At 43.2% G+C, this 26,588-nt stretch overlaps 1 protein-coding gene across 4 annotated transcripts in view; it reads left to right on the top strand.

Moving 5' to 3' along the window:
• The window catches only part of RABGAP1L (RAB GTPase activating protein 1 like), a 559,138-nt gene that overhangs the window by 394,155 nt on the left and 138,395 nt on the right, over positions 1–26,588 (top strand). Inside the window, exon 1 of one of the 4 annotated variants that reach the window (XM_019501854.1) lies at positions 20,582–21,199. The exons of the other annotated variants lie outside the window; for them this stretch is intronic. Within the exon in view, the coding sequence (XP_019357399.1) occupies positions 21,032–21,199 (168 nt within the window). The 5' untranslated portion in view covers positions 20,582–21,031. Of the gene's footprint in view, positions 1–20,581; positions 21,200–26,588 lie in introns of those variants that run through there. 4 annotated transcript variants of the gene reach the window in all.

Here is a 26,588-nt window from a genome sequence, read left to right as displayed (position 1 = left end):
ATGTGCAGTAACTTGCACTATTGTGCAGTAGCACCAGCACATGGGCTTTTATTGATGCTTACTGCGCAGTAGCCTAATACTACTGCACAGTAGTGTATTAGTACAGTTTTTGCCCAGCATGCTACTGAACAGTGTTATTAGACTACTGCGCAGTTAGCATCTTATGTAGATGCACCCAGTGTGTGGAACTTGTTGGTCGCAGTTTCCCCACCAACTTTGAAGACCTCAGCTGATATGCCATCAGGGCCAGATGCTTTGTTGTTTTTCATCTTTCTTATTGCCTGGTGGACTTCTTCAGAGGTTGGTGGACTGGCAAGTGCTTCCCTCATTGGATGCTACAGGCTAGAATCAATGCTTTCATCGGACATTGTCGAATCTCAGGTCAGGAGTTTTTGGTAATGCTCCTTCCAGCAGTTTTTAATGGACTCATGTTTGAGAAGTGTACTGCTTTCTTCAGATCTAAGCAGGGTGACCCCACAAAAACTTGGTCCATACACAGCTTTGATTGCGTTGAAGAAGCTCCGCATGTCATGATTGTCAACGAATTGTTGAGTTTCTTTTGCCTTCTCTTCCTACCATGTGGTTTTGATTTCTCATATCTTCCTCTGGGCATCAGCTTTAAGCCATTGAAAGGTTCTCTGCTTCTGACTGGACATAAGATGGTTTTGCCAGTGACAGAAAGCTGTTCTCTTCCAGTCAAGAAGGGCCTTGATCTCAGCGTTATTTTCATCAAACCAGCCCTGATGGTGTTGGGTGGTAAAGCCAACTGATCCTGTTCAAGCCTCATGGATGGTCTCTTTTAGAGTTGCCAATCTTCCTCAACACAAGTTTTCAATCCTAAAATTGTAGAGGTTCTTGCTGGAATGTGTTTGGAAGTCCTCACCGTGTCTAGGGGTCTGAAGGGATTTGATATTGCACTGTCATCAGAGTGATTTGGATTGCTTTTGATGTTTCAGTCCAACCCTGACAGACAGGATTGATCTCACTAAGCAATGATCAGTTCAGCAGTCATTAGCTTCTCTCATTACATGCATCTTTTAGATCATGCACTCTTATGATGATGTAGTCAAGGAGGTGCCATTGTTTGTTTTGTACCTGTCACATTGTCTGAAGATAGTGTTAATAGTGACACGGTCATGCTCTACATATTTACTGTGTCAAAGGATGCTGTTGAAATTGGCCTTGTCCACTCCTTCCTTTTCAGTAGTGCTCCTCCATATATTAAAATCCTGGCAAACTCTTGTGTTGAAGTCTCCAGGGAGGATAATCCTGTCCTCTTTCAGGATGATAATCAGAATTTCATCAAGGTTAGCATAAAACTGTTCTTTCTTTTCTTCCTCGGCATCAAGTGTTGAAGCATATGCACGGATGATGGTAGCAAACGAATTGTTGGTCAGTTAGAGGTAGAGAGTCATGAAGTGCTCATTAATGCCAATAAGGAATTCAGTCATTCAGCTGACAATCTGATTCTTAATGGCAGAACCAATGCCATGTATTTGCCTGTGGTTTGCATGTTCCCTTTTCCAAAACAAAGTATAGCCACCCCGTCCTCTCTACCATGGCCTTCGTCTGCATATCCGGTCTTGCTGAACACAGCAATATCATTGTTATATTGTAAGAGTTCTGAGGTAGCAATAGCTGTTCTACAATTGCTGTTCTACATTTAGGTCTGTCACTATCCTGGTCATCTAGTTGGGTTCGTACATTCCAGGATGCAAGGGACATTTTTGTGTTTCGACTGCAATTTGAGTGATCCCCCTGGAAGTGGCCATCCAGTCAGTTGAGATAAAGTAGGACAGCCTATGTTTAAGGCACCTTTTCTAGTCCCCTCCCCATGTGGGGTGAGCAGAAGGGATCCTAAAAAGGACAGACTAGTCACAATCACGCGTGCTAAATTACCCTCTTGTCCCATTCCAAGGGTGAAGTGACCATCATGCGACTGCCGTCTGCATGTGAATCCGTGGCTAGGGACTCCCAGCGATCACTTTATCTGTCCCTGTCACCACTTGTCCATTGCTTCAGGACTTTGTAGATGTATTGATTGGCTATTGTAGTAGATGATGGATTACTGGGAGAAGACTGGTCATGACTTTTTTTACGTGAGGAGGCCATTGTGCATTGAAAACCACATGGATCTTGGCGGAGGAGAAATCTATGTCCAGTGGCAAGGAGATCCAAGATGACTGGAGTTACTCTTCTACTGCAGCCTTCATCTGCCTTCACAGCTGTTGAAAAATATGCCTTCTGCATCTGCCTGATCCACTGTTGAGTTGAGGTCTTTATGTTGTGTTGGACTGCTCTTTGTCTGATACCTCACCATTGACCTTACCACCATGAGTCACAGTCCAGGGAGAGCACACGTTATATTAAAATGATATCAAAAGGCTTTGGGCTATAATTCTTGAAGCCCCAAAGTTTTCAGGAAAGAAAAGGGGTAATTAAATTTTTGCTTTTGTAGGCATGGTCAGTGTGGCCCTTAAAACCATTTACCTTTGTTTTGTTTTATTTTTGTTAAACTATTCCATCATGCATTTGAGTTCCTGGAGGTAAAAATGTATATAATGATTATTGTTTCACGTATATATCTACTAGGAAGTAAACAAGTCTGATTCACTTTACAGGTCTTTACTTCATACATGGGGTATTTCATAGAATTGTTCACTTGTACTTACATCCAGGAAAGGTATTGTTGCATCTCAAACGCATTTATAATGCCAGGGGAGAATCAAATTCCTTTTGCAATTAAATCAGAGGTGTCAAAGATCTGGTCCGTAGGCTGAATCCAGTCCATAGAACCCTGATATCTGGTCCGCAGTGTTGCCTGTGGATCTTGGACTTGGGACCACACACATGTGCACACTGGACCAGCCCCATGTGCTTTCACCCAGTGCATGGAGCTAGGGCTGGCATGTGTGCATTACACAGCACATGGGGATGGATCTGGCAAGCGCTGCAAGCTGTGTATGGGGCCTGATGCAGTGTGTGGTGTACTGTACAAGGCGTGCAGGGCCCATCTGTACATGCTGTGTGTGTCATCTGTACTGCATCAGCCTTGCATGCAGCATCCAGTGTGTGGGGATCCAGAAGGATCCAGCCTGCAGACCAGCCTCCCACTACCCATCCCTTCTGTGGATCAGCTCTATGCTACTTGTCTGATCTACAGGGCCTGATGAATTTGATACCCCTGCTGAAAACTCAGCTGAGTAGCTATGGTTGTCAGACCTCATGCATCTAGCACTGAACCTGTGAACCTAGTGAGAGAGTTTTTCTCAATATCTAGCTTAAACTTCCCTTGCTGCAACTTGAGACTGTTGCTCCTTGTTCTGTCATCTGCCACCACTGAGAACAGTCTAGCTCCATCCACTTTGGAAGCACCCTTCAGGTAGTTGAAGGCTGCTATTAAATCTCCTCTTGGTCATCTCATCTCTAGACTAAATAAACCCAGTTCCCTCAGCCTCTCATCATAAGTCATGTGCCCCAGCCCCCTAACCATTGCCCTCCGTTGCCCTCCGTTGGTCTTTCTCCAATTTGTCCACATCCTTTCTGTAGTGGGGGGTCCAAAACTGAACACAGTACTCTAGATGCAGCCTCACCTTTGAATAAAGGGGAATAATCACTTCCCTTGATTTGCTGGCAACACTCCTACCAATGCAGCCCAGTATGCTGGACAAATGACCAGGCTGATGTGTATGCTTGGGTGAAAGCACATACATGTGTCTGCTTGTGACTGCTCTAGAAGATAAGATGGGTAACTTAAAAATAGATTTTGGAATGACTTTATTTTAAGTAGTTTATAAGCTTGGAATTCATCTGTTGTTTACTCTGCTTATAGCAGCTGTTATTATGATGATATAATATGTTGCACTCATATTCATGTTATGGAAGTTACAGCCAATAGACAATAATAAAGTTACCTTGACAAAATATTTCTTTACTGGAAAGCAGAAAATAACCATGAAGAGAATGTAGTCAAGCCCAATATGGCTGTAAATTCAAAAGCTCTTATTAGTTAATAAGAATGTACCGTTTCGTGTGTTTCAAAAGATTCCATTTCCATGGCAGTGGCAACATGCGTATTTGTATTCTTAATTAGAGTTTGCTTTGCCGTAAGTGGGAACTGGTCTCCTATCAGAGAGGAGAGGAATTTTATGCTCTGTTTAAAGTCTGGAATAAATAATTGTCACTTAAATGTGTTTGTCCCCATGTTACTAGTGTAGGAACAAAATGATTGTTTGGTTTCATCTTATAAATAATAGTAACTGCACATGAGTGCAGCAGAACAATAACTTAGTAAAAACTCAGCTGCTGAAGATCTTCCTCCTTTTAGAGCTAGAACTGGAAGCTGTGTTTAGTTTCAATAACTTCCAGGTCCTTGTTCTAGGTAAATATTGCCTCTGGCCTTAATTACTCTGGACTTTAACTTTAGATTATTAATAGTAGACACTTGAATGTGGAACTTTAAGATGTTTCCTCCCACATGATTGTTCATCTTATTTGTAATTTTAGGAATTATTGATTGGTAATCTATTTCAGAACCTTTACCTACTAAATGTCATTTCTCCTTGACTATTTGAACAATATTAATCACTTTCCGTCTCTTAGTACCATCAAAATTATAACTTGATCCTCAATTCCAATTTAGCCTAATAGACTTTTGGTGCTCTGTGAGCTCCCTTGATTCAAACTAAACTGTGAGAGGATTTTAAAATGGCAGTGATACCTTTCTGCTCAGCAATCGGTATGCTATACTAACAGGCATCAGAGAATAAAATGAAAGCCCCTGGAGTCAGAGAAAAATCCTCTTCTGTCTCCACTTCCTTGCTTTTTAGCCACTCTCACAGCAGTGAACTGGTGATTGGTTACCTCATTTTTTGAGACAATCATACTTAATGAAGCATTTATCTAATTCAATCTGGAATAGCATTTATTGAAGAAGAAGATTCTCCCAGTGTCGAAGTATTGTTTCATTTGTGTTCATCTTTTTATTACTCCAACAGGTACTCTCTTTTAGATATTGATATAGAATAGAAGCATCCATATGACTGTTAGTTATACTTTTATCCAGTTGGTGGCAGTATTACACAATTCCTAACTAATTGTTTAGTTATTTCATATAGAAACAATAACTGAAACATCATTTAGTAAACTAATACTTGACCCAAATAGTTTTTCTTCTCATCTCTCATTTTACAAACAGGAGACAATAGTACATAGCAGTGTAAAATGAGTGATCACTTTTAAAAGGTAGATATAAGGATGGAGTACCTTCAAGAAACTGCTGACTCTTTTGACATTTTCATTAAAAGGATACTTATTAAGGTTGTTGATTCAGAGTGGTGAAAAGGAAAATAAATTCTGATTCCAATATTCAGCACACATTCAAATGTTTTGTTGTCTGTAAAGCCAGTTTCTTTGTTGCAGATTGCAAACTAAACATTAAGGTAACTGTGTTTGTTAGGAAAAGTGGAACTGACATAGGAGTAGATCTTTGCTTATTCATGATGTGAACATGAAAATAATATAGGAAGACTCAGGAGAGTCGGCATTTATTGCAGAACTTGAGGTTTCACTCTATGCATTGCTCTCTAATTATCTGTTACACAATTTGTTGGAGAATTAAATACTAGGGATGCATGGACAGAGATTTTTGGGGCCAACAGCCGATTTTTAAGGAAACATATTGGTCAATACTGACCCAATTTCCAATACAGCTGCATGCTGCTGGTAAGTCTGTTGTGGTGGAAGGGGAGGGGGCAAGGAAGGGACATGGGGGCAGATCAACGCCCCCCATGGTGAGAGAGGGAGTGGGGCAGGGGCAGACTGCCCAGCTGGGGTGGGGCGCGGGCCAGAGCCAGAGCCGCGGCTCTTGTGAGGGGTGTGGGGAGGGGGGGCGACTCCCAGTGCTGCTTACACCACAGGAGAGCATGGGAGGGAAGGGCACGTGCCCCCAGATCTGCGCAGAATGGGTGGGCTGCAGCCACGGGCTTGGAGCTGGGGCTGCTCCAGGCTCTTCTTGGTGGGGGTGGGCTTGGGGCATGTGGCAGTGCTGGGAGGGGGCTATGGCAAAATTTGGGGCACCCACTCCCAGTGCTGCTACCTCGAGCCCAGCCCACACCAGGAAGAGCCCAGTGCAGTCCCAGCTCCAGCCTGCAGCTGTAGGCTGCTTGCCCCGCCCTGCCCCACACAGGTTTGGGGGCACATGCCCCTCCCACCCCATGCCCTCTCAGGATGTGCGCAGTGGCAGAAACCACCCCTCAGATGAGCTGTGGCTCCATCCCACACCCTGCCATGTCCCCTCCCGGCTGGATAGCATCTGCCTCTGTCCCACTCCCTACCTCCCTCACCGTGGGGGGCATTAATCTTCCCCCCCACACCCCTTCCCTTCCCTCTCCCCTTCCACCACAATAGACCTACCAACTGCATGCAGCTCTCCAGGCTGCTGGGCTCTGCTCCTCGCTACTTATGTGCTGCGCTGCGGCTGCACCCATGCATGGGCATTTATTGGCCAAATTATCAGCCACATTGGGCCGATTTCCAATACAGACAATTTTCTTTATACTGGTGTCGATCTGATATCAGACCAATTATATTGGTACACCTCTATTAAATGCATACTTTTCAGATTATTCATAAGGATAGCAAAATGAAGCACGTAATAAAGTACAGATGTAAAAAAAATTGAAATTTAAAAAATTGGAAGGCAAGGGAAATAGGTATAATTCAAACTATAGGGAAAAATTATTTATTGTTATTCAAATAGCATAAGCATACTTGATTTCTTTATTGGGATAAGTTACTGTTAAGCTGTTGACCAATCAGGTGCCTTTTCCAAAGTTCATCGTAGTCTTGAACAAAAACATTTATCTAGGCAAGTGCTAGGAAAATGTTGGCTGATATGAAATCAGGACTCTTGCTTTGGTCTGCAAAAGATATTACTAGTAAGTTCAAATTCCTTATGAGGGTAAGGAATCTTAACAGAGGTTAGTAGTCTGGAGCAAGCAGAAAGCTAATGAGAACCGTAGTAAATTGGTGAAAAAGACTGGATACAGAGGCTCCCCATTTTCAGAAAATAAATAAAAACTAGGATAGAATGGGTAGATTGTTTAATATCTTTATACTTCCCTCTGCTTAGGAACATAGGACTGGAAGGGGCCTTCTGAGTCATTGACTGCAACAGGTGTCAACTTTGTGCCACCATAACATTTTTTTATGATGACACAAAAACTAAATGAAATGATGTCGTAGTAAATTTTGTGGCACCAGCAAAGGTAGTAATAATTTGTGCCACCTTTTTGCCGCTGATGTCTGTTTGCTTGTGGTGGGAGACTGTGGGCTGCCAGTGGCTACCAGAAACTCCCCTGGCCTCAGGGGCCCAATCCTGGGGGGGCATGTGCCTACAAGTGGGGAAACCGCCACTCCCTAGGGGAGCTTCGCCCTCTGCGCTTACAGAGTCACACTGGGGGAATGATTCCCCCACTGTGGTTTGCAACTGGAGGGGAGAAGCCCTCTGCACATGCAGACACACACTAGGAAAATGATTCCCCAGGCGCAGGTCTGCAAGTGCAGAAGAGAGAGCTCCCCTAGGAGTTTCCCTCTCTGCTTACACATGGGCCCTGACCATGGGGCAGAAGCGTGGTAGATGTGCTGGTAACCAGCTCCCTTTTCTTCTTGCTGCTCCAGGGTGAGGGCACCACCTGCAAGCAGAGGGGGAAACTCCTGGGAGAGCTCTTGAATCCCATGTTGGGGGAACCCCCACAACCCAGCATGGGGGCACATCTGCAAGTGGGGGTTTCCCTGCTTGCAGGTGCACCCCCCCCAAGTTGGGGTGGGGCACCCAGGGCCACCCAGGATTGGGCCCTTGAAGCTCTGGGAAGGGCAGGGGACCAACTCTGGGGAACAACAGCCTTGATGACATCTGTTAGACATCCTTGAAGCAGGTGAGCTGTGACCTGACATACTTCAACCCAGCTGATCATGCTGTAAAGAGGACGTCTGTTTCCAGCCATTAAGTCCAGTATCCTACTACTGCAGGCAGGCACCTAAAGAAATATCTCTTCCATAAACTGATCAAGCTCCATCTTACAACTAGCTTGTTGGTTATTTGTCTCCACTACTTCAGTTAGGAGGATGTTCTAGAAAATGTCTTCTAATTTCTAGTCTAAATTTACTCATGGTCAGTTTATATTCATCTGTTTTGGTACCAGTATTATTCTTCAGCTTAAACAGTTCTTTTACTTTCTTGGTATGTACTCCTTTTATATATTTATATACAGCAGTCACATCTTTTCTTAGCCTTTGTTTTGCTAGAGTAAACAAGTCAGCTGTCTTTAGGTCCTGTATTGTAGGATAGGTGCTCCAGTCTCCTGATCATCTTAAGAGCTTTCTGCATCTGTTCCAACTGAATTTGAGTTCTTCCTTGAATGTGAGTGACCATAATGGTACACAGTATCCTAGATGAGGTCTCACTATGCTGTGATTAAATACTGTCTTATTGCTAATGGATATACCTTGCAACTTACATCCAAGGATTGTATTTTTGTCACTTTTTCCCTTCTCCCTCCGCTCCTGCATGATCAGACCAATCTTTTGTGGCAGTGTGTTCTTGTAGAATGAACTATGTACCTCTACCAAGGGTCAGCACAAGATAAATGTTCAACTTAATGGTCATTAAGGTGGACTGCAAGTGCTGCATCAGTGTGAGGCCTGTCTTCTGCATGGGGGTAAATTTCACTCCTACTGGGAATCTTGCTATTGGTATTGAGATAGGTGTCATTTTATTTTGTTGGCATGTCAGTTTTTTTGGGAGGACATTTCCCTCACTCTGTTCTATATCTTGTGTGTCTCCTGTCAGTTGAGCTACCTTCTTTCTCAGCTCAGCGGTTTAAAAACCCAAGGTAAAATTTTGTTCTGTGACTGAGAGCATAGCACAAAACATCAGGCTTAATGGAACATGGACAAGCCCAAAGGTGGATGTGCCATTCCATTATTTTTGTACTTCTAAGCTTCTGGATCACTACTATGATGAGGCAGCCCTTGATGTAACCCAATTCATCATTTAATTTATAGCAGTTTCCTCAGGTTGCCCTGTGGCTTAGCATAAGCCAGAATCACTTTAGTGGCATCTGCTAAGATCTTGACTCTTACCTTCCCTTGCCACATTTCCCATGCAGGGGTTTCTCAGTTGAGTTGTCTGGGTTAGGAGCATTAGTGGTCAGAGATACTTACTATGCAACAAAGTCTATCTCTGTCATATTCAGGGGGCTGCATTATCCCTGTTTTGAATATGATAGCCTTAAGTTTGTCAAAGGAGACTACAAAAAGGACAGGGGTCGACAAAGAGTAACCAGCTAAGCTGCTTTAGTAATGTGGAAAAAAGAGTTAGGAGAGGACAGATGAATTTTCTAGCTGAATTTCTCCTATGATTTATTTAAAGATAGTTGTATGTTTGTACATTTATGTGAAGAATTTGCTGTGTTGCCAATGCCAAGTATTCAAAAATCATGAGTCAGGCCTCAAACAATTATGAGATCACATATCTGTATACAGATATTGTGTTCTTTTTATTTGACTTCAGGGTTTTTTTGAGCCTTTAGAGTAGACTTAGGCCATATTTTCAATTTTTTTCACAAGTACAAGGGCTAAAATATATTTATAATGAAAGCTGATATTCTCATATAAAACATAACTCTTGTACTGAAGCTTTAAGGAGAAAATATGATGAGACTCCCAAAAAACGTATATGAACTGCCAGCACTGAACTTGCCCATAGGTGCAAGAGTTATAGGCCTTACGTAAGTCTTGCTGTAGTTCTTTATATAGACTTCTTACCAACCCTTAGGATTGAGTATGGATAATAGGGGCAATTTAGTCCTTTGTGACTGGCCAAGGTATTTTCTTATGCCGGGGTTTTAGGCTGGCAAAGACCACTTCCTCTGTAAGTCAGGCTGCTCTTGGAGACTGGGATCACTTTTTCTTGCCTGACCTTTATTTTACATGAGGCACTCTCTGAGCACTGCTGGTGGGATTTGACAGTCATTTCCCTTTATTGTTTTTTGGCAGCATTGGTGCCATGTTGGATATTCTTCCTGATGAGCTACAGAGGCTCAGAAACTTGCTTGACAGGAACTGTAAGCCACTACAGTTTCCTGAGGAAAAACATGCACATGAGGAATCTGATTATTTTTCAGAGATGCCATCATTTTTAGGTTGCTGGTCGCATCTCTAGATGCAGCCAAGAGACACAGCTTAATTCTCAGCAAATTATAGTAACTGCTGAAGGATAGAGCCAGGTATACTATTTAGGTACCCTGTAAAACAATTAGAAGTTGGTTATTCCCCACAAATATGAAAAACGTAATTGATTCCTCCTGTTTATTACCAGGGGTGGATCCAGGGGGTGTGCAGTGGTGTGACTGCATCCCCCCATTTTGGATTGGACCATGCTGGGGGAGCCTCTGTGGACTTTTTAAATTCCCCAATCTGGGAAGAATCCCCCCTTCCCCTCTATGCTTTAAGGGGAGTCCCTTTGCCTCCCCCTGCTCCTGCTTTTGGCTGCTCTTTTCCCTAGTATCCCAGGGCAGGGGAAACTTCAAAGCTGCTCACGTGCACTCCAGCGGGACTGTGCAGGGGCTTGTCTCAACTGGGAACAGTGACAGTGGCAGCAGCAATGGGGAAAGGGGGTGAGCTCCCACTTCTCATGCCTGTTCCTGGGGGACTGGGCAGGGTGGGGAGCCCATCCCTTAGCTCATCACCAGTGCTGCCTCTTGCTGAGCCCAGCCGCCAAGCAGCCTGGCTAGAGCGGTCAGGAGAGGTGTTGAAACTTGCCCCATCCCTAGAACAGCAGGGAAAGCAGCAGGGAAAGGCAGGGGGACAGAGGAAAGAGAGGGGAGAGGACATGCCTTTGAGAATGGAAGTGAAGTGGGATTCTTACCTGCTTTGGAGACTTCAAAAATTCCCCAAAGGCTTCTGTGGTGAGGTCTGTTCACATTGGTGGGTTACAAAGGAGGAGACTGTGAGTTGAGGGTGTAGCCACCCCTGCAGCACAGGTGGCTGCTCCTACACCCCCTTAGCCAAATCCTGGACCTGCCCCTGACTAATACCATGGTACTACACATATCATGAAGTGATTGATTTATACATCATCTGTGTGTAAGGTGTCCAGGTAGAGAGGTGTGTTAGGGCTTGTGTACATTATGAATGACCCAGAATAGGTCTTTTTTGTCCACATTGGAAGTGGTTAAGCTGAGCCACAAAGGTACTCTTTAGTGCAAAATGAGTGTGCTTACATAGAAAGCTAGTGTGAAGTAGCTGTTGTGCTCATACTTAGCTTCTTTTGCAACAGTTTCCCCATTTAGAAAAGACTTCGGTTCATTCTCAAAGCTTCTGCTGCAGAAGTGGATCCCAGCTAGTTATTTGATCAGTGCTCTGTGTTTTCCAGGTTGCCTTCTCAAGGGAGGGGCTTAACATTTAGTTTCAAAAAACAAAAAAGCTGGGATTCTCTTTTCCAATTCCAAATTCTATCAAATCAGGGAGTTCCACATTACTGGGCTTGCTTGACTCATAGTTCAGCTCTTCTCAATGTGTTTATTACAAACTGCATTGCTAGGTGCAGAAATCTGAAGATCAGTGGGCATTTATACATGTGCTTGGGGGGTGGGGGGAGCACTTTAATTAGAGAGCTCTGAGAGCCGCTCTTATTAAAGTGCCTGGAGCATCACGTGTATCAGCGTCCCCACGCTGAAAAATGGTGGTGCGGGCACTTTAACTAAAGCTCGTCAAACAAGCTTTAGTTAAAGCTCCCCACTGCCATTTTTCAGTATGGGGATGCTGATACACATGACTCCTGAGTTTACTGGAGTGCAGTAATTACCTGTTGAGCAGATTAATCAAGTCTGCTTTGACGCACTGTAAGGAGCAGCCTCACTGCATGTGTATAGGTGCCCAGTGTGTCCTGAACCTGCCATTTTTCAAATTCAAGCAGGTTTTCTGTTTTTATACATCCAATTTTATATGCATGCTTAAATCTGTCTCGCACTGACTTCTTCATTAGTTTATTTGATTCCTAGTTCAATGCCTAGTAACAGTGCTGTTTTTTTTATAAATTAAAACATATTTGCCATGGACAGTTTGTCTAATGAGCTAGAGATATAAGGACAGTGTGCTTGTGTCTTGTGCAGACATTCAAATAGGTTTTTTTCTGTAAAATGATGGGAGAAAAACAAAAAAAGTAACTCAAAACTCATCAGAATGCAGTCTTCCAGTAGCCCAGATCCCTGGCTTTTGCGTGAGAGTATCTTCATAAAAAATATCACCTGTCCTTCTACTCTCCCTCTCTCTTATTCTGTTATTTGTTCACAGCTTGTACATATTGGAGATTACCTAGCCCTGAAGCATTTGATTTCAGTGTCCTGGATTTTCAGATCCAGATGTTCTAGTAAAATGGTGGAATGGTGGAAATTATTTGTGGGAAAATATAAGTGGTGGTAAAGTAAATGTAAAAGTCCTACTGAGTCATGCCTCATTGAATTATAAAATGATTCAGACCTCACTAATTTCAAATACTGTAACATTCAACTGTCATCAGAACTGTACAGTAAAGTGTATAAAGGGACTAGGAGGATGAGAAAGAGAAGGCTGGCTTATTCTTCCTTCTGTCTCCCAGTGTGCGAATGATATAGTTCTTAGGCACTCTCAGATTTATTCTGGGTTGCAGCCTGCGCGTTATCTTTTCAGAGGAAAGAATTTTCATGTTGGAGAGCATTCAGTTTTTCAATATTGGTTTCTCATTAGCCTTTTAGTGTACTTTTGCCATTTGAAATGCTAATGATAAGCTGTAGCAGGGAGCTTGGTGCTCCTGCTACTTCAAGGGAAGGCAGGCTGCAGGAGAAACAGGCTGCACATGAGGCAGGAGAGCAAGCAAGGAAGCCACATGACCCAAAAGGGGCTAGGTTTGCAGGCTATAAGCTCAGGGCTTGAGCTGGGCTGGCAGTCTGACCTGGGAGCCATGGAGAGAAGAGCTGCTGAGCAGAAGGGCAGCAGGAAGGCTCCTGACTAACACCTGAGCTAGGGTACACGATACTGGTGGTTTAGGGATGGAGACTGTAGGGGAGGTGGAGGTCTCAGTTTACTTGGGAGTGGGGCCAGGGCCTAAGGGATAGGGGCCAAGGCCAAGAAGCAGAGCCAGAGCTGAAGGGGTGAGAGCAGGCAAGGTCAGGGAGCCATAGCTGGTGAGGGGTGGAGATCTCAACTAGTTCAGGAGTAGGGCTGAGGCCCAAGGGATGGAGACCAAAGATGAGGAGCATGGCCACAGCCACAGAGTGATGAGAGCAGGCAGGGTCAGGAACCCATAGCCCAGGAGGAACAAGAACAAGCAAGGCCAATGGGCCTGTAGCCTAGGAGGGGTGAGAACCATTGTCGGGGAGGTAAGAGGGTCAGTGATGGGCAGCCAGGGTCAGTGAGGGGCAAGAGCCATGGCCAGGGACCCATAGCCCAAGAGGGGCGAAAACAAGCAGGGCCAGGGGGACCATAGCCTGGGAGGGGCAGAATCTGTTGGAGATGATGAGACCTGAGCCCAGGTGGGGAGAGAATGCAGGCCTGAGCCCAAGAGAGGTTGAGATCATTTGAGGTACAGAGCCCTGAGCCCAGCAGGGGCTGGGACGGTTAAATCATAGGGACCAGAGGCCCCAACAGTGACAGAGACTGTTCTGGGTTTAGAGGCCTACATTAACTGGAGTTGACACTGGGGTTGAAGGCCCATGGATGAGAGATGGACTGGGTTGGACGATGGGGCTTAATGCTTGATAATGATTGGTGGCATCTGGGAGGCTTGGGCATAGCTAAAAGGGGAAATGAGGAAGCCACATAATTAGCAATGAGCAGTGACACCTGTGTTCATGAGTATGAGATCTCACTTGGGGGGAGCCCTGGGGTATCCTCCCTCTTTTTAAAAGCAGAATTACACTAAGGTTGGCAGGAGAGTAGAAGGGGAGATTGCCTAAAGAAAGTAAAAGTGACAAAAGCTGAGGGGGGCTCCAGGGGGATTGCCCACCACCACCCCTGCGTGGAACCCTGTTACGTTAGCTTTCTTTGGATAGCTCCTGTAGTAGGGAAACCATCACGTAAAAACAATTATGAAGTGCCAACTATAATGGTAATATTTTGTTTAGTTGATTTCCATGCCTATATTGTATTCAGCCTTTTTACCAGTTTGAATGTTAGTCCAGTCTGAAAAAGCATAAGATACGTATCACCAGGCTCTGAGCACTCTTGACAGAAAGAGACAAACAGCAGTAGAAGCCAGCAACTTTTTTTTCCAGAGAACTAAAATTTCCTATTTCAGTTATCACACAACACTTATCTCCCTGCTAAATATCCACCACCTTGTTTGAAATCCCCTGAACCCACCACCACTTCCCATAAACACCTTCCCCTCTATCTGTATGTTGATTTATACCAGTGATTCCCAAAGAGTGTCCCACAAGAGCAGTGGAAGTGTGCTGTGAAAAACGGGCTGGATGAGGCTCTGGCAGCCCTGGCCTTACATGGCAGAACTGGGCCCTGGCCATGCCAGCTGTATGTTGTGGGGTCAGGCCCACAGACCAGATCTGGCCTATGAACTGGTTAGTGAAGTGTGTGGCCAGAAAAAAATTGTGCCTCAGGTATCAAAAGTTTAGGAAACACTGATTTATACATTTGCTTCCCAGAATGGAGCTACCTATTCTTTGTCTTTATTTGTTGTTTATCAAAGTGCATCAAAAAGAAGGTTTTGTATCATACCCCAAAGGTCAAATAATTACAAGCTATTTTGAACCAAGCTGGGGAGTGAACTCTGAAGTTGAGGAGTCCTCACAAAGTCTATCTTGCCAGCAGCTGTTCTTTTAAAGAACAAGGGATCTCTGCCTCCTCTCTCTCTGCTCATCTCAACTGTGGCAGTGTCACATGGGCAGAGAGGCAGTTGTTTGGATAAGATAGCCCTAGGCCATTTAGTGTTTCTAGGTCAGAACCAATACATTAAACTCCACTCAGAAACTAATAGGCAGTCAACACAGATTTTGAAACACTAATGCTGTGTGCTTACTCCAAGACTGCTTAACTTGCAGTCTTGCATATGGCACCGGTTTAAATCTAAGTAGATTTAAGGTGAGGTCCTTTGAAAAGTGCATTGTAATATTCTAGTCGTGACAAAGGCAAGGATGGCAGTAGTGAAGTCTGCATCAGAGAAGGAGAGAGAGAGAAAGAGAGGATTGCAATTTACCGACCAGACACAAATGAAAACAGGTGTACAATTACGTAGCAGCAACCAGGAGCATAACAGAAACCTCAGATTACAAATCTGAATGAAAAACAGCAGACACACTCTCTTTGTGAAGAGTTGATACAGTCTTTACCGTGTCCTCCCGCTGTTTCTCTCTACCAATGTTTTCTCAGTCCAGATTAAGCCTCAACCAGCTCACTCTTATTCATGCCCCGATTACTGCCATACACACTAACATTTGATTGCACTGTATGGTTTGAACAAAGTGGAAAGGAGGACTGGGGCATCACTGACTTACTGAAAAAATGTAAACCCACAAGTTTGTTTCCCCCACAAGCCATTACACACAAACTGGTTTAAGTGATCAGAAACTGGTTTAAACCTGTCACAGAACATAAGTTCAGTGTACATAAACCAGTTTCAAAATAGCTAAAACTGGTTTAAGATAAACCTGGTTGAATGTACAGTAAAAGCTCAGTTATCTGGCACCCCCCAGGCTAACAAAATATGCCGGTTAATTGAGTGGAGCAGGCTGATGCTTCTCCTGCTGCGTCCGGGGCATCCCTGTGCCCCTCCCGTGGCATGGTGGGACAGGGAGATGGGCCCCGCACAGCCTGTTATGCCCCCGGGCTGTGGGGGCTCAGCAGCTCAGGTTGCTTTGCCCCTGGCCGTAGGGGCTCAGAGAGACCAGAAATGCCATGGTGACCACTTCCAGTTTCGCTTTATCTTACAAGCCAGCATGCTGGTTGATTGAGCATGCCAGCTTGTAAGATGCCTCAGAGTGCTAGCCAGGGCGCTGGGGCCTGGCAACATAATCCTTGAGCAGTGAGTGGGGAAAAGCCTGGGACTGTGCAGGCCAGGGTGGGGGTTTAAACCCCTCCCTAATCAGAGCTCCTGCTGGGCCTGGCCATGACCCCTCCACCCCAGCTCAGCCCTGTGAGAGGGAAGGGAGGGCTGCTCTAGTGCTCCCCCCTCCCCCCAGCTTCTAGCTAGCCTGAGTCACTGCAAGCATGTGCCTGAATTTCTTCAGTCCAGAGGGAATGTCTGTTCAGTTGCAAACCAGGTGAACCTAGGCATATTAGACCAGAGGCGGGATGGCTTTCCCACCTGCCAGCTCCCCGCTGCATGGCCGGACCGTGGAGCTCAGCAGGAGCTGGCCCAACCCCAAGGACCGCGGATCCCCGCGGTCCTCCCCTGCCTCCCTTCTTACCTGAATTTCCTGCGCTGGCACAGCCATGAACAACCCCATGGTCCCAGGCTGGGTGTTGGGCCCTGCTGTTGTAGGAGCCTGCTGGGTCTTCCCCTGGGTACTGCTGCCCCTGGCTCCTGTCATCTTTGACTGGAACCAAGGACAGATAAATATTAATTTTCTAAATTTGTTGGGGTCCCTGCGGGCCGGATAGGATGGCCTGACAGGCCATATTTCACCCACCCCTGGATTAGACTAACCTGCAAAGATTGAATCAATCCAGGCTTAGGCTTTTTGAGTGTCTGTTCCTAGCCTGAGTGAAATGAATTTAAAAAAAAAAAGTCCCTAAAAGGTTTTGTAAAATGAAAAACAGACAATGTACTATTTGACTCATAAGTCATCAGGCCCAAAGGTATCATTATGACCCTCTAATTTGAGTTCCTGAGTAAAACCACCCATAGATTTCAATCAGTGATTCGTGCATGGAGCCTATAACTTAATGCTTGAGGTATAACGCTTCGTTTTAGGAAGACATCCATTTTTGAACAAAAGATTTTAAAGGATGAAAATACACCACATCTGTTGTGAAACTGCTCCACTCTTTATTTACCCCTTCTAGACTGAATTTGTCTAGCCTCAGTTTCCAGCCATTGGATCTCATTATGTCTTTGCCTCCCAGATTAAAGAACAGAGTGCATGTTCACTTTGGAAATATATCCGCTTTTTATACATAATAACTACAAACCTTTTCCAGAATAAACAAAGCTCCAATAACCAGGTTCCCTATCTGAGTCCCCCTTGCCTTGACTCCCTTGCCAGTGACTCTATTCCTCTTCTGGTTTCTAGATAGTTTAATAAACTTCCTGGGTTTTTTTCTTAATAGGCACAATAGGAACCTTAACAGTCACATCATTTCTTTTTTGATGTTCTTCTTAGAATAAAAGTTTTAATTCTTAGACTGGAACTGGAGCTTTATATTAACAATATCTGTAAACTTTCCAACATAAGGTAAATAAATGCTTAAAGAACCCATATGGGATTGTTTTTCTGAGTAGACCCCATCCACATATTTTTTTACAGTCTTGGATAATCCATCCCTCCTCACTAAACACCACAATGGCCTTATCTACACATTGTATAAGAGAAGGGTTAATGTGGAACCACAAGCCATGAACTATCGCAAGCCAGCCCTTTATATTCCTATTGCAATCCTATTGCAAGCCAGCCCTTTATATTCCTGGTCAGGCTTCAAGCAAGTCAATACCACCTGATAGTCAGCAGTAATGAAGTCAGCTACCACATCTACTAATATGGACCACCTGATCGGGAGACCTGCCTCAGTAACTTCTTTGCCATTTCATTGTTGTAACTGGTCTGAGGCCAAATTGACAAGCAATAAAGAGATTAGGAAGTTTTATTCAGAGTTCTTACCACTACTTTCTATATAATCCTAACTCAAAATGGAAGATTATCATCATGCCTGTAGATATGAATGATGGTTTCTTGAACAAAAGTTATAAACAATGTATTTTAAGAGAGCTAGGACAGTTTCTAACAACCTCAGGCTTGATTTACTAGTTCCCCACCAGACTTTACCACCCAAGCACAGATTATGGAATGAAATTGTCCATGTGCCTCTGGGACTTAAATGAGCACTCCTAACTTTAGATAACTCAGAGACAACCTAGTCCCCACTCCTTTAAAATTTTTGTTTTGTAGAAAGTTTAGTATATATATGAATGCTTTTCTCTACAAAATTGCAGAATGGCCTTGGAGTATCTCATAAGAGGAGATAATCAGGTCAGCTACCAGGAGACTGCTTGGATTAAGCAGACAATTTGCTAGGAGTGTGCACAGTGGGCCCTGTTTGATTCGGATTCTGCCCAAAGTAGGGACAGTGATTTGATTAGTTGATTTGGATCACTGTCCCTGATTCGATTCGGCCAAATCCGAATCCGAGATTTGATTCTGGTTCAGAGAATCAGCGATTTAGACATAGACACAGTTTTAAAAGTTTTTTCTAAATGCCTCAAGGTATCAGTGTGGCTTGTGAACACTGCAATGCTGAGGCAGATGGAACATCCCACAGGATCGTGGGGGGGCCTGGCCCTCCATGTGCTTGGCGGCGAACCCGGAAGTGGACCAGAAGTACTTCTGGTCCACTTCCAGGTCCACCAGGGAGCATGCAGGGGGGCTGCCCATGCCCCCCAGGCTCAGCGATTGGCTGCAGGGGGACCCCGGGTGGCCCCAGACCCAGGAGGCACCAGTCGCCAAGCCAGGGGATGTGGGGGGGCCCCCCCAGCGTGCTCTCCGGCAGACCCAGAATTGGACTGGAAGTGCTTCTGGTCCACTTCTGGGTCTGCTGCTGAATGCGCTAGGAGGTCCCCTGCACTCCTGTGGCACGCTCTATCCACCCCAGCATCACAGCATTCACAAGCCACCTGCTACCCAGAGGTACGTAGAAAAAATATTTAAAGCTGTGTCTATGTCCGAATCTTTCAGAATCTCTCCAAATCAATTCAGAGGGTTCCAATTCAATTTGGAGAGATTAAAGGTACTCTGGTTCTATTCAGATTCAGAAATTTGGCCACTGAATCGGGCTGAATCTCAGCTGAATTGAATTGGAGACCGAAGCTTTGCATCGCCCTACTATTTCCTACCACAAACAAATCTGTGGTTGCAGTGACTGATATAAAGAACAAACTTTACCTACTGCACAGCCACGGCATACATTTTCAAGGTTTCTTTATCATAATCAGCCCATGATTTCTGCCACTCATGTCCCAGCCATCTTCCCACACTTCATCTGCCACAGTAAACTTTTCCTCTGAAGTTCTTTGTCAGTCCTCAAAAATGTGTTGAAAAGTGTCTGGTATAGATGATGCTTTATCTTGAACTACGTTCACTTCATTTTAGCATTTTTCACAGTTTCCACCATCCATCCCTTGTCATGTCATGTTAAGTCAAATCATTTTCTCATTTTGATTACATGTCTTAGTGTGTTCTGATTACTATTTCAATTTGTGCTGTGGATTTTCACTTTCAAATATGATTTTAAGTAATAGCCCCTCTGAATGTGATGGATATATGCCTGGGGACAAATGCTTTTCCTAGGATAATCTGTATTTGTGGAAATGTATAATTAGTGTATCCAAGAATCATATCTACTTACAAAAAAATAAAAAGACCACCCTTCTATAAATTACAAATGTGTGGAATTCCATTGTCTGTTTGCATAAGCAGAAACACTTTCAGTTTTTCACCCAATTGTTTCTCTGTATACAGTCCATTTTCTAATTAAGCAGTTTGGAAGCAGAGGATCATAAAAGGCATGTTTTCTCAAACACAGTCCCAATGAAATGAAGCAGAACCTGGTACAATATCTCCAGCCAGATGGCAGAGGCACCTGGCCTGTGCCATGCTTATGAGAGATGCAACAATTTAAGGGATTGACATTTTAACACTCCTTCTCCCTTCCTCCCCCCCGCACACACATTGAAATTATTTTCTAGCATAATAATTTTTTACGTTGCTGAAATTCCATTCCATCACTGCAGATCATCCCCATGTTCAGAAATTCCCTCTGCAAACACAGCACTTGAAATTATAATTAGCTCTGCACAAACAGTAGACATGCAAGCCATGTCACTTCAGTAGCTAAGAAGCTGAGTGCTAGTCTCTCTTTATCAGTAGTCTCTCATTATGTCCTTGTAAATCTACTGGTTCCATGCAAGAATCCAGGAGGGAACAGAGTGCCTTGCCTTACCCACTCATATATGGACAGTATTGAATCTGTTTCTGTTATTTGAAATCAGATATGAATAAAAGTCAATATATTGGTTGACAGTCTGTCTGATTTCCCCTAAGCATCAAATGTTAAGAAGATGTAATTCATATATCTGTGAGCTCAGGATTCAACAGCAAAAACTGTCAGAGTTACATTGATTTAAGGTAAAATGGGAGGGGAGCTCATCTGTCCAGCAGTTCACTATTGGCTTCTTATTACAGCATTCTCCCCCGAGACACACTCTGCATGCTCATTCACCCACCTCCTTCTCTCCCCTCCCCCTCTTTTCCTACCCCTTCATTACTGATTCACAGCGAGAGGCAGCAGCGGCAGCAGCCACGCTTGTCACGAATCAGGGATTGCAATGAGCTCATCCTTTTCTCTTTGCAGCTTCATAACTGCCCTGGCTTTATTGCTCTTATTGCTGCTGCTGTCTGCTCACACACGCATCCACAGATACTGTGGGCCCTGCTAGCTGTCCTTTGCTTTTCTCTCATCAGAGCTTTCCTGCACTCATTCTCTGCCATTTTCTTGCTTTCCAGATATATTTATTCCACGTTTTCTTTGGTTTGTTTTTTAAATCTGCTTTGGACTCAGGCTAAGTCAGAACATTGGATCATACTCTTCCTTGATTCCTAGCAAAGATGCTCTTCTCTGTCTGAGACGTTCTCTGTGATTCCCTGCTATAGACAGGAGTGCGATCCTATTTGGGAGAAGTGAGGCTGGCTCCCATAATATTGCAGTTCTTGAAATTGGTTAAAAGCCTGTGCTTCTCACTCTGGATACTTACTGCTTACTGCTCATGGAAGAAGGGGTACCTTGCACAACCCCAGCTGCCAAGCTCACACCACCTGTCAAAAAGTCACAGGACATGCATGACGAGAGGAGCAAGCTGGTGAATGAGTATGCATGTCGAGTGCTGGAACTTCTGGGGATGGGGCATCGCCTGTTTGTGCCTCGGCTACTTGCGGTGAGATCACTTTTTCTTGAAATTAATACATAGTGAACCTGCCACCCTCCTTTCCACTACCTCTGTCTCTAGGGATCCTCTGCATCTACTAGAGACATGAGGATTCCCCCATTTTTCTCTTGCTTTACACAGCCCATCTACAAACCACAAATTCCTGCCTTCTGCCATTCTGTGCAAGGACTGGATGATGCTCCCATCTGAGCCCACTAGTGCCACTCCTTAACTGGCCTGAAGGGTCACAGTTGGGGCTGTATTATAAAGGGTTTTTTCCCCCCCTTAGAGCCATGAATGCTACTATTCTCAATTTCATGATGATTGCAAGTACAGTGGTATGCCCCGTCAGATCCTAAATGTAAGGTGCACTGGTACATAGCATTTGGAATGCTTAATTTCTGATGCCAGATATTCATTTCTACAAGACAGAGAATTTCCTCCATATTTTTAGGAGTAGTGCTGGATATGTGCTTCCTTCAACTGTTTCTCTGGTTGACTATGATTAACAGAGTTGGAAATCTGAACATGCCTTAAAAATGTTTCAGAGAAAGAAAATGGTTAACAGTACTCTTATCCATTGGAATAACTGAACTGTGTGTCTGTGAAATGGCCTGAAGCTGGTGTGGCTTGTTATGATACAGAGAAGTCTGACCTGCTTTATCACTTGTGCTGCTGTACAAAGCCAGAACAACTAAAATAGTTAAGATCAAAGATGCTGAAAATCAGTACCCAGTCCTGTCCAGTTATTTTCTGTGTTATGGTAACTAGACTTAGCTACAATGCTCTATTATAATTGGTCCCAGGTAGTTCTATACCAGTATTTCTTAGTTGAACATGCATATTTTGACTAGTCTGTTTTTTGTGTGTACTACAGTTATGTAACTGGACTTACACAGTTTTACATTGGGGAGTTGGCATGGGGTTTTTTTCTTCATTGCCATACTCTTAACTAGTCCTGCACTGTAGCTTCCTAGAGTGACCTGGCTTGTTTTTATCCGGTGTTACAGAAATCTGTCTCCCTCTTCTGCAGCATACCTAAGTATGAAATGCAATCTATTCATTGTAAGATGCTTAATGGATAAGATGATGTGTGGCGATTACACCAGGACATCCCCTGCATTTGTAAAATACTAAGTCAAAATACAATTACTTTCAATTACTTGGAGAGAGGACAATTTTAAATAACATCACTTGCTGTGGGGGTGGGTTTAGGACTCATCAGAGGCTAATTATATAGATTTGAATCAGTCATACTTGTAAGCATTATCCAAGCTTACCTCAGTAACACTACTAATGTACCTAAATCCTGATCTGTCACCCCTTCTTTTCCAATCTTAAGGCTCACTTAAGCATGGACTGCCAAGTCAAACCCAATCATTTTGTGATGGGGCTGAAGGAAGCTTAGGCAAAACCACCAAGCTCCTTTTTTTACTTGCAACTTGATCAGGATTTGTACTCAGGTTTCTAGACATGAAAGACCAGTGAAATAATAGTGCATCACCAAGTCACCTTAGCTTTGCTATTTGACATTATTGTGTGTATTAAAAAAGATTACTCTTGCCAGTAAAGGGTCTTGATTTATGCAGTGAGAATATATACTCATCCAGTCCAGGTTTTATTAATGAAATAAATTCCTCCTGTTACACATCCCTTTATAAATAAAGGCATGGAACTTATGACTGAAAAAAAAAGAAGGCGGCGGCTCTAGAAACCAATTTTGTAGCTAAAAATGGTATATAATCCTAACTGTATTTGCTCTTCTGCAAAATTAAGGCCTGATTTCTTCTATAGATGTAGAACTATGTTCCCTTGGAGTCATTTTGCAAATAGATACCCCAAATATACGGAATACCTATCATAGTGGGGTTACATGAAAAATATAATCTGTAACAATTCTGTAACTAGCCTTGTGGAATTCTGCAGTTCCACTCATCTGAGTCAAGTACACCTGATGATAGGCAGATGACATAGAATTATTTTATGTGGGTTTTTTCCTTTATTACCAGCATAAAAAATGAGTAGATTTTGTGTTTGGGTCTGTGCATTGTCACAAAAATTATACAAGGCTAAATTAACATTGCCTTCTGGGAGTCAGTGTCTGCATATAGCATGTATCAACTTAGAGACATTTGAGTAGGGAGACACTACTGTACATGTTCAGAATTACAAATTAGCAGTTCAGTTATATTTGTTAATTTACCGTGCATAACATTTAAGCCAAGAGTATACAAACTTTTCCCAGTATAGAAATGTGGGTTAGAGGTGTGATTTTTATACCAACTGAGACCCTGGCATAGACAAAATTATACCTGGAAATAATGCTTTCACCAGTACAATTTGTTTTTTGAGGACAAGTGGAATAAGGGATGCTGACAAAAATCACTCTACCTGTAGAGCTACATCAGCAGACCTTTCCCCGCCTAAGCTAGGCCTTAGTTCTTAGAATTTATCCTCTTACACCACTAGGAAATACAGTAGTCCAGGGTTATCTTACTGGGATTATTTTTGGTGTTGGATACATAGCTAATGCTTATTGCAGTGCTCCCCAAACGTTTCCTCAGCATGACCCCATTTATGGCCCCATTTCCTCAGCATGATCCCACTTTCTCAGCATAGCCCCTCACTCCCAACCCACAGCCCCCCACTACCATGACCCCATCTGCTGATGTTGCGACCCACAGTTCAGGAACCGCTGGCTTATAGGGTAATGGATTGGGGAACCATGCAATGTACAGCCTTGCAGTTTTCCTGCTACCAGTAGAAAAGGAATAGAAAACAGATTAAGAATTAGCAGATAATCCTTGATTTTTAGATTGCCAGATTCAGAATAAGAGGTTAAAAGAAGGGACACACAGTCTGATGTATTTACCACAGAGAGTACATTTTGTAGTTTGAGAGATCAAGGTAAGATCTGTTCAGCAAAGGAAGCACAGATCTGGTAGCAGGGAATTTAACAATGAATTACAGGGAACAGGCAAATTTTCTTTTGTACTTTGTGCTGTTACTGACACCTGCTCAAGGAAGGTCCTAAACACCACCTCTTTGATTTGGTGGCATTTTAGACTCCGCCTTTGTAGATAGAAATGCCTGCAGAAGATGCAAGGCCATGAAGAATCAAGCCCAGAGAGATACAGTATAGTTGATTCAAATCTCACATGGTTTATCAGGTTCCAGGTGAGAAGAAGAGACTTAGTTGATATTGACTTCAATGAAGTAGGTTGGAGATTTCTGCACATCAGGATAGAAGAATTAAAGAAACAAGCCAAATCATGATTATTTTTTACCTCTTTACATTCTTAGCTATTTTGGGGAACTTAATTGTGTATTCTCAGAAAAACAAGTAATTACAGCTCATTCAGTATAATGGTCACAGTTTCAAAATGGTTTTTATAGTTTTTTTGGTTTCCCAATACGTATGATTTTTCAAAATTGTACCTTTGAGGCTGAGTTTCCATTATCCCTAGCAAAAAGTGCTTTTTCTGAGTTTTAGCAAAATACTTTGTGAATGTTTCGGACATCTGTGAAAATACTTAACCCATTGGGTGAAACTTGTGGGAGACACCCTGAAATAATATCCACTCCTTTTTAAAACACAGCCATTCATTTGAATACATGAACCTAGTTATGACCATATTCATCTTAAAAATCTGCTTTGGTTTTGGTTGGAAAAAAATGCTTTAACTGAGAGAGGACTATTTGAAAACTGCTTGTTGAGCATTCAAAAATATTCTTAAATCTACCAGTGTACAACACAGCATAGCGGCTCCACTAGTTATACTGGACTTGGTATTTTGAGAGGCCTACAAAATTAAATGGAGATCTGTTTCACAAGATGAATGACTGCAGGCCAAGGAATGTACACGTCTTTACAATCTGAAGTGTGAAGGTTGCATGGTTAAAAACACAACAAAGGAGGCAATGCAAAACTTAAGATTCTGCTACCAAACTAATTTGTGCCATATCCATATATTGCTCTCTGTTGCTTTCCTTTTCTTTCCAATGAATAGATTTCTGCCTGTTGCAGAATATATGCCACAAAACATTTGCAGATGCAGTACAGTTAATGTTATTTCTGAAGGCATAGCTTTTGTATTTCTTGACTTTTGATCATTTTTACTGTAAAACTTTAATATTTTAATGAATAGGTTCTTCATGTTAACTGCACACAGTGAGGTTGGAAGGTCCAAATATTATGGCTTCAGCTAAACACTTGATGTCTGCTTTAAAACTTGATCATTTTCACCAGCTGTAGTTTCAGTTCAGCAAACTCTCTCTGGTGCACGTAATTCTTATTCATGCGAGTAGTTGTTATTGTGATTGGCTACTCAAGTGACTAAGCATTTTCAGGATTAGGCCTTGTGGTTTCTAAAAATTCTCACCGATTTCACAATAGCAAGAGAACCTGAAAGCAGACTTACAGAGGCTGTTAAAAAGTCTAGTTTGATTTGAAAAGAAAAGCTTTGTTGTGATCAGGGTTTTGATCAGTAGCTTTGAAGTTGTAAATTCTGTTTTGAATGATTTGCATGTATATTTCTGGTATCCAAATTTGGTTCTATCACTTCAATTTTTTATTTATTTTTAATAAGGGGCTATGTTGGTAAAAGCTTGGAGCACCTGCACTTCCAATGTTTATAGCTGCCTGTGAAAAACCTATTCAGACTAGTCCCAGCAGTTCAATAAGCCTCAAGAATTAAATACATTTTAAAATTCCTATTGCTGGCAATGCAAAACTGTCAAAAAGCATATTTGAAGATTGTTAGTTTGATTCAAATATGTCTTCATATATTTGTGTATTAAAAAATCACTATCTTTCAGTGTGTCCCATAGATGTTCCAGGGCAATTTTAAATATGTTTTTTGATTTGATTTAACTGATTTATAAAGCAGTAGTTCAAAGTGCAGTATATTAGTTAAGAATACAAATAAGCTACAAAATACAGACAACAATAATTAACTTATTAACCAAGACATTCAACCTGAAAATATTCAGCTCAAAAATAGAATAATAAAAAATTGATTCCAGCAATCAGTTTTTGGGGTGCGCTGATAATTTGGCTGATACTGATGGTCGATTATTAATCAGCCATATTGGCCGATACTGATCCAGTTGCCAATATGCAGCCCCGCAACTGCGAGAGCAGCATCCACCCAGTAAGTCTGTTAGGGGGAAGGGGCATGGGGGGCAGATTGAGTCCTGCACGGTAAGGGAGGGAGTGGGGCTGGGACAGAGGCAAGGGTAGGCTCTGCCCAGCAAAGCTGGAGTGGGGTGTGGGATAGAGCTACGGGTAGCTCATCTGGGGGGGGCAGGTCAGTTCACTGCTGCTGCTGCACACATTTCCAGAGGAGGCATGGGGGGCATGCAACCCCCAGATTTGTATGCAGGGCGAGGGCAGGCT

The sequence above is a fragment of the Gavialis gangeticus genome, unplaced genomic scaffold (assembly GCF_001723915.1).
Source record: "Gavialis gangeticus isolate Ggan-Ray unplaced genomic scaffold, GavGan_comp1, whole genome shotgun sequence".
NCBI lineage: Eukaryota > Metazoa > Chordata > Crocodylia > Gavialidae > Gavialis > Gavialis gangeticus.
The sequence above is the reverse complement of the archived record's forward strand: the minus strand, read 5'-3'. Positions and strand labels throughout refer to the sequence as shown.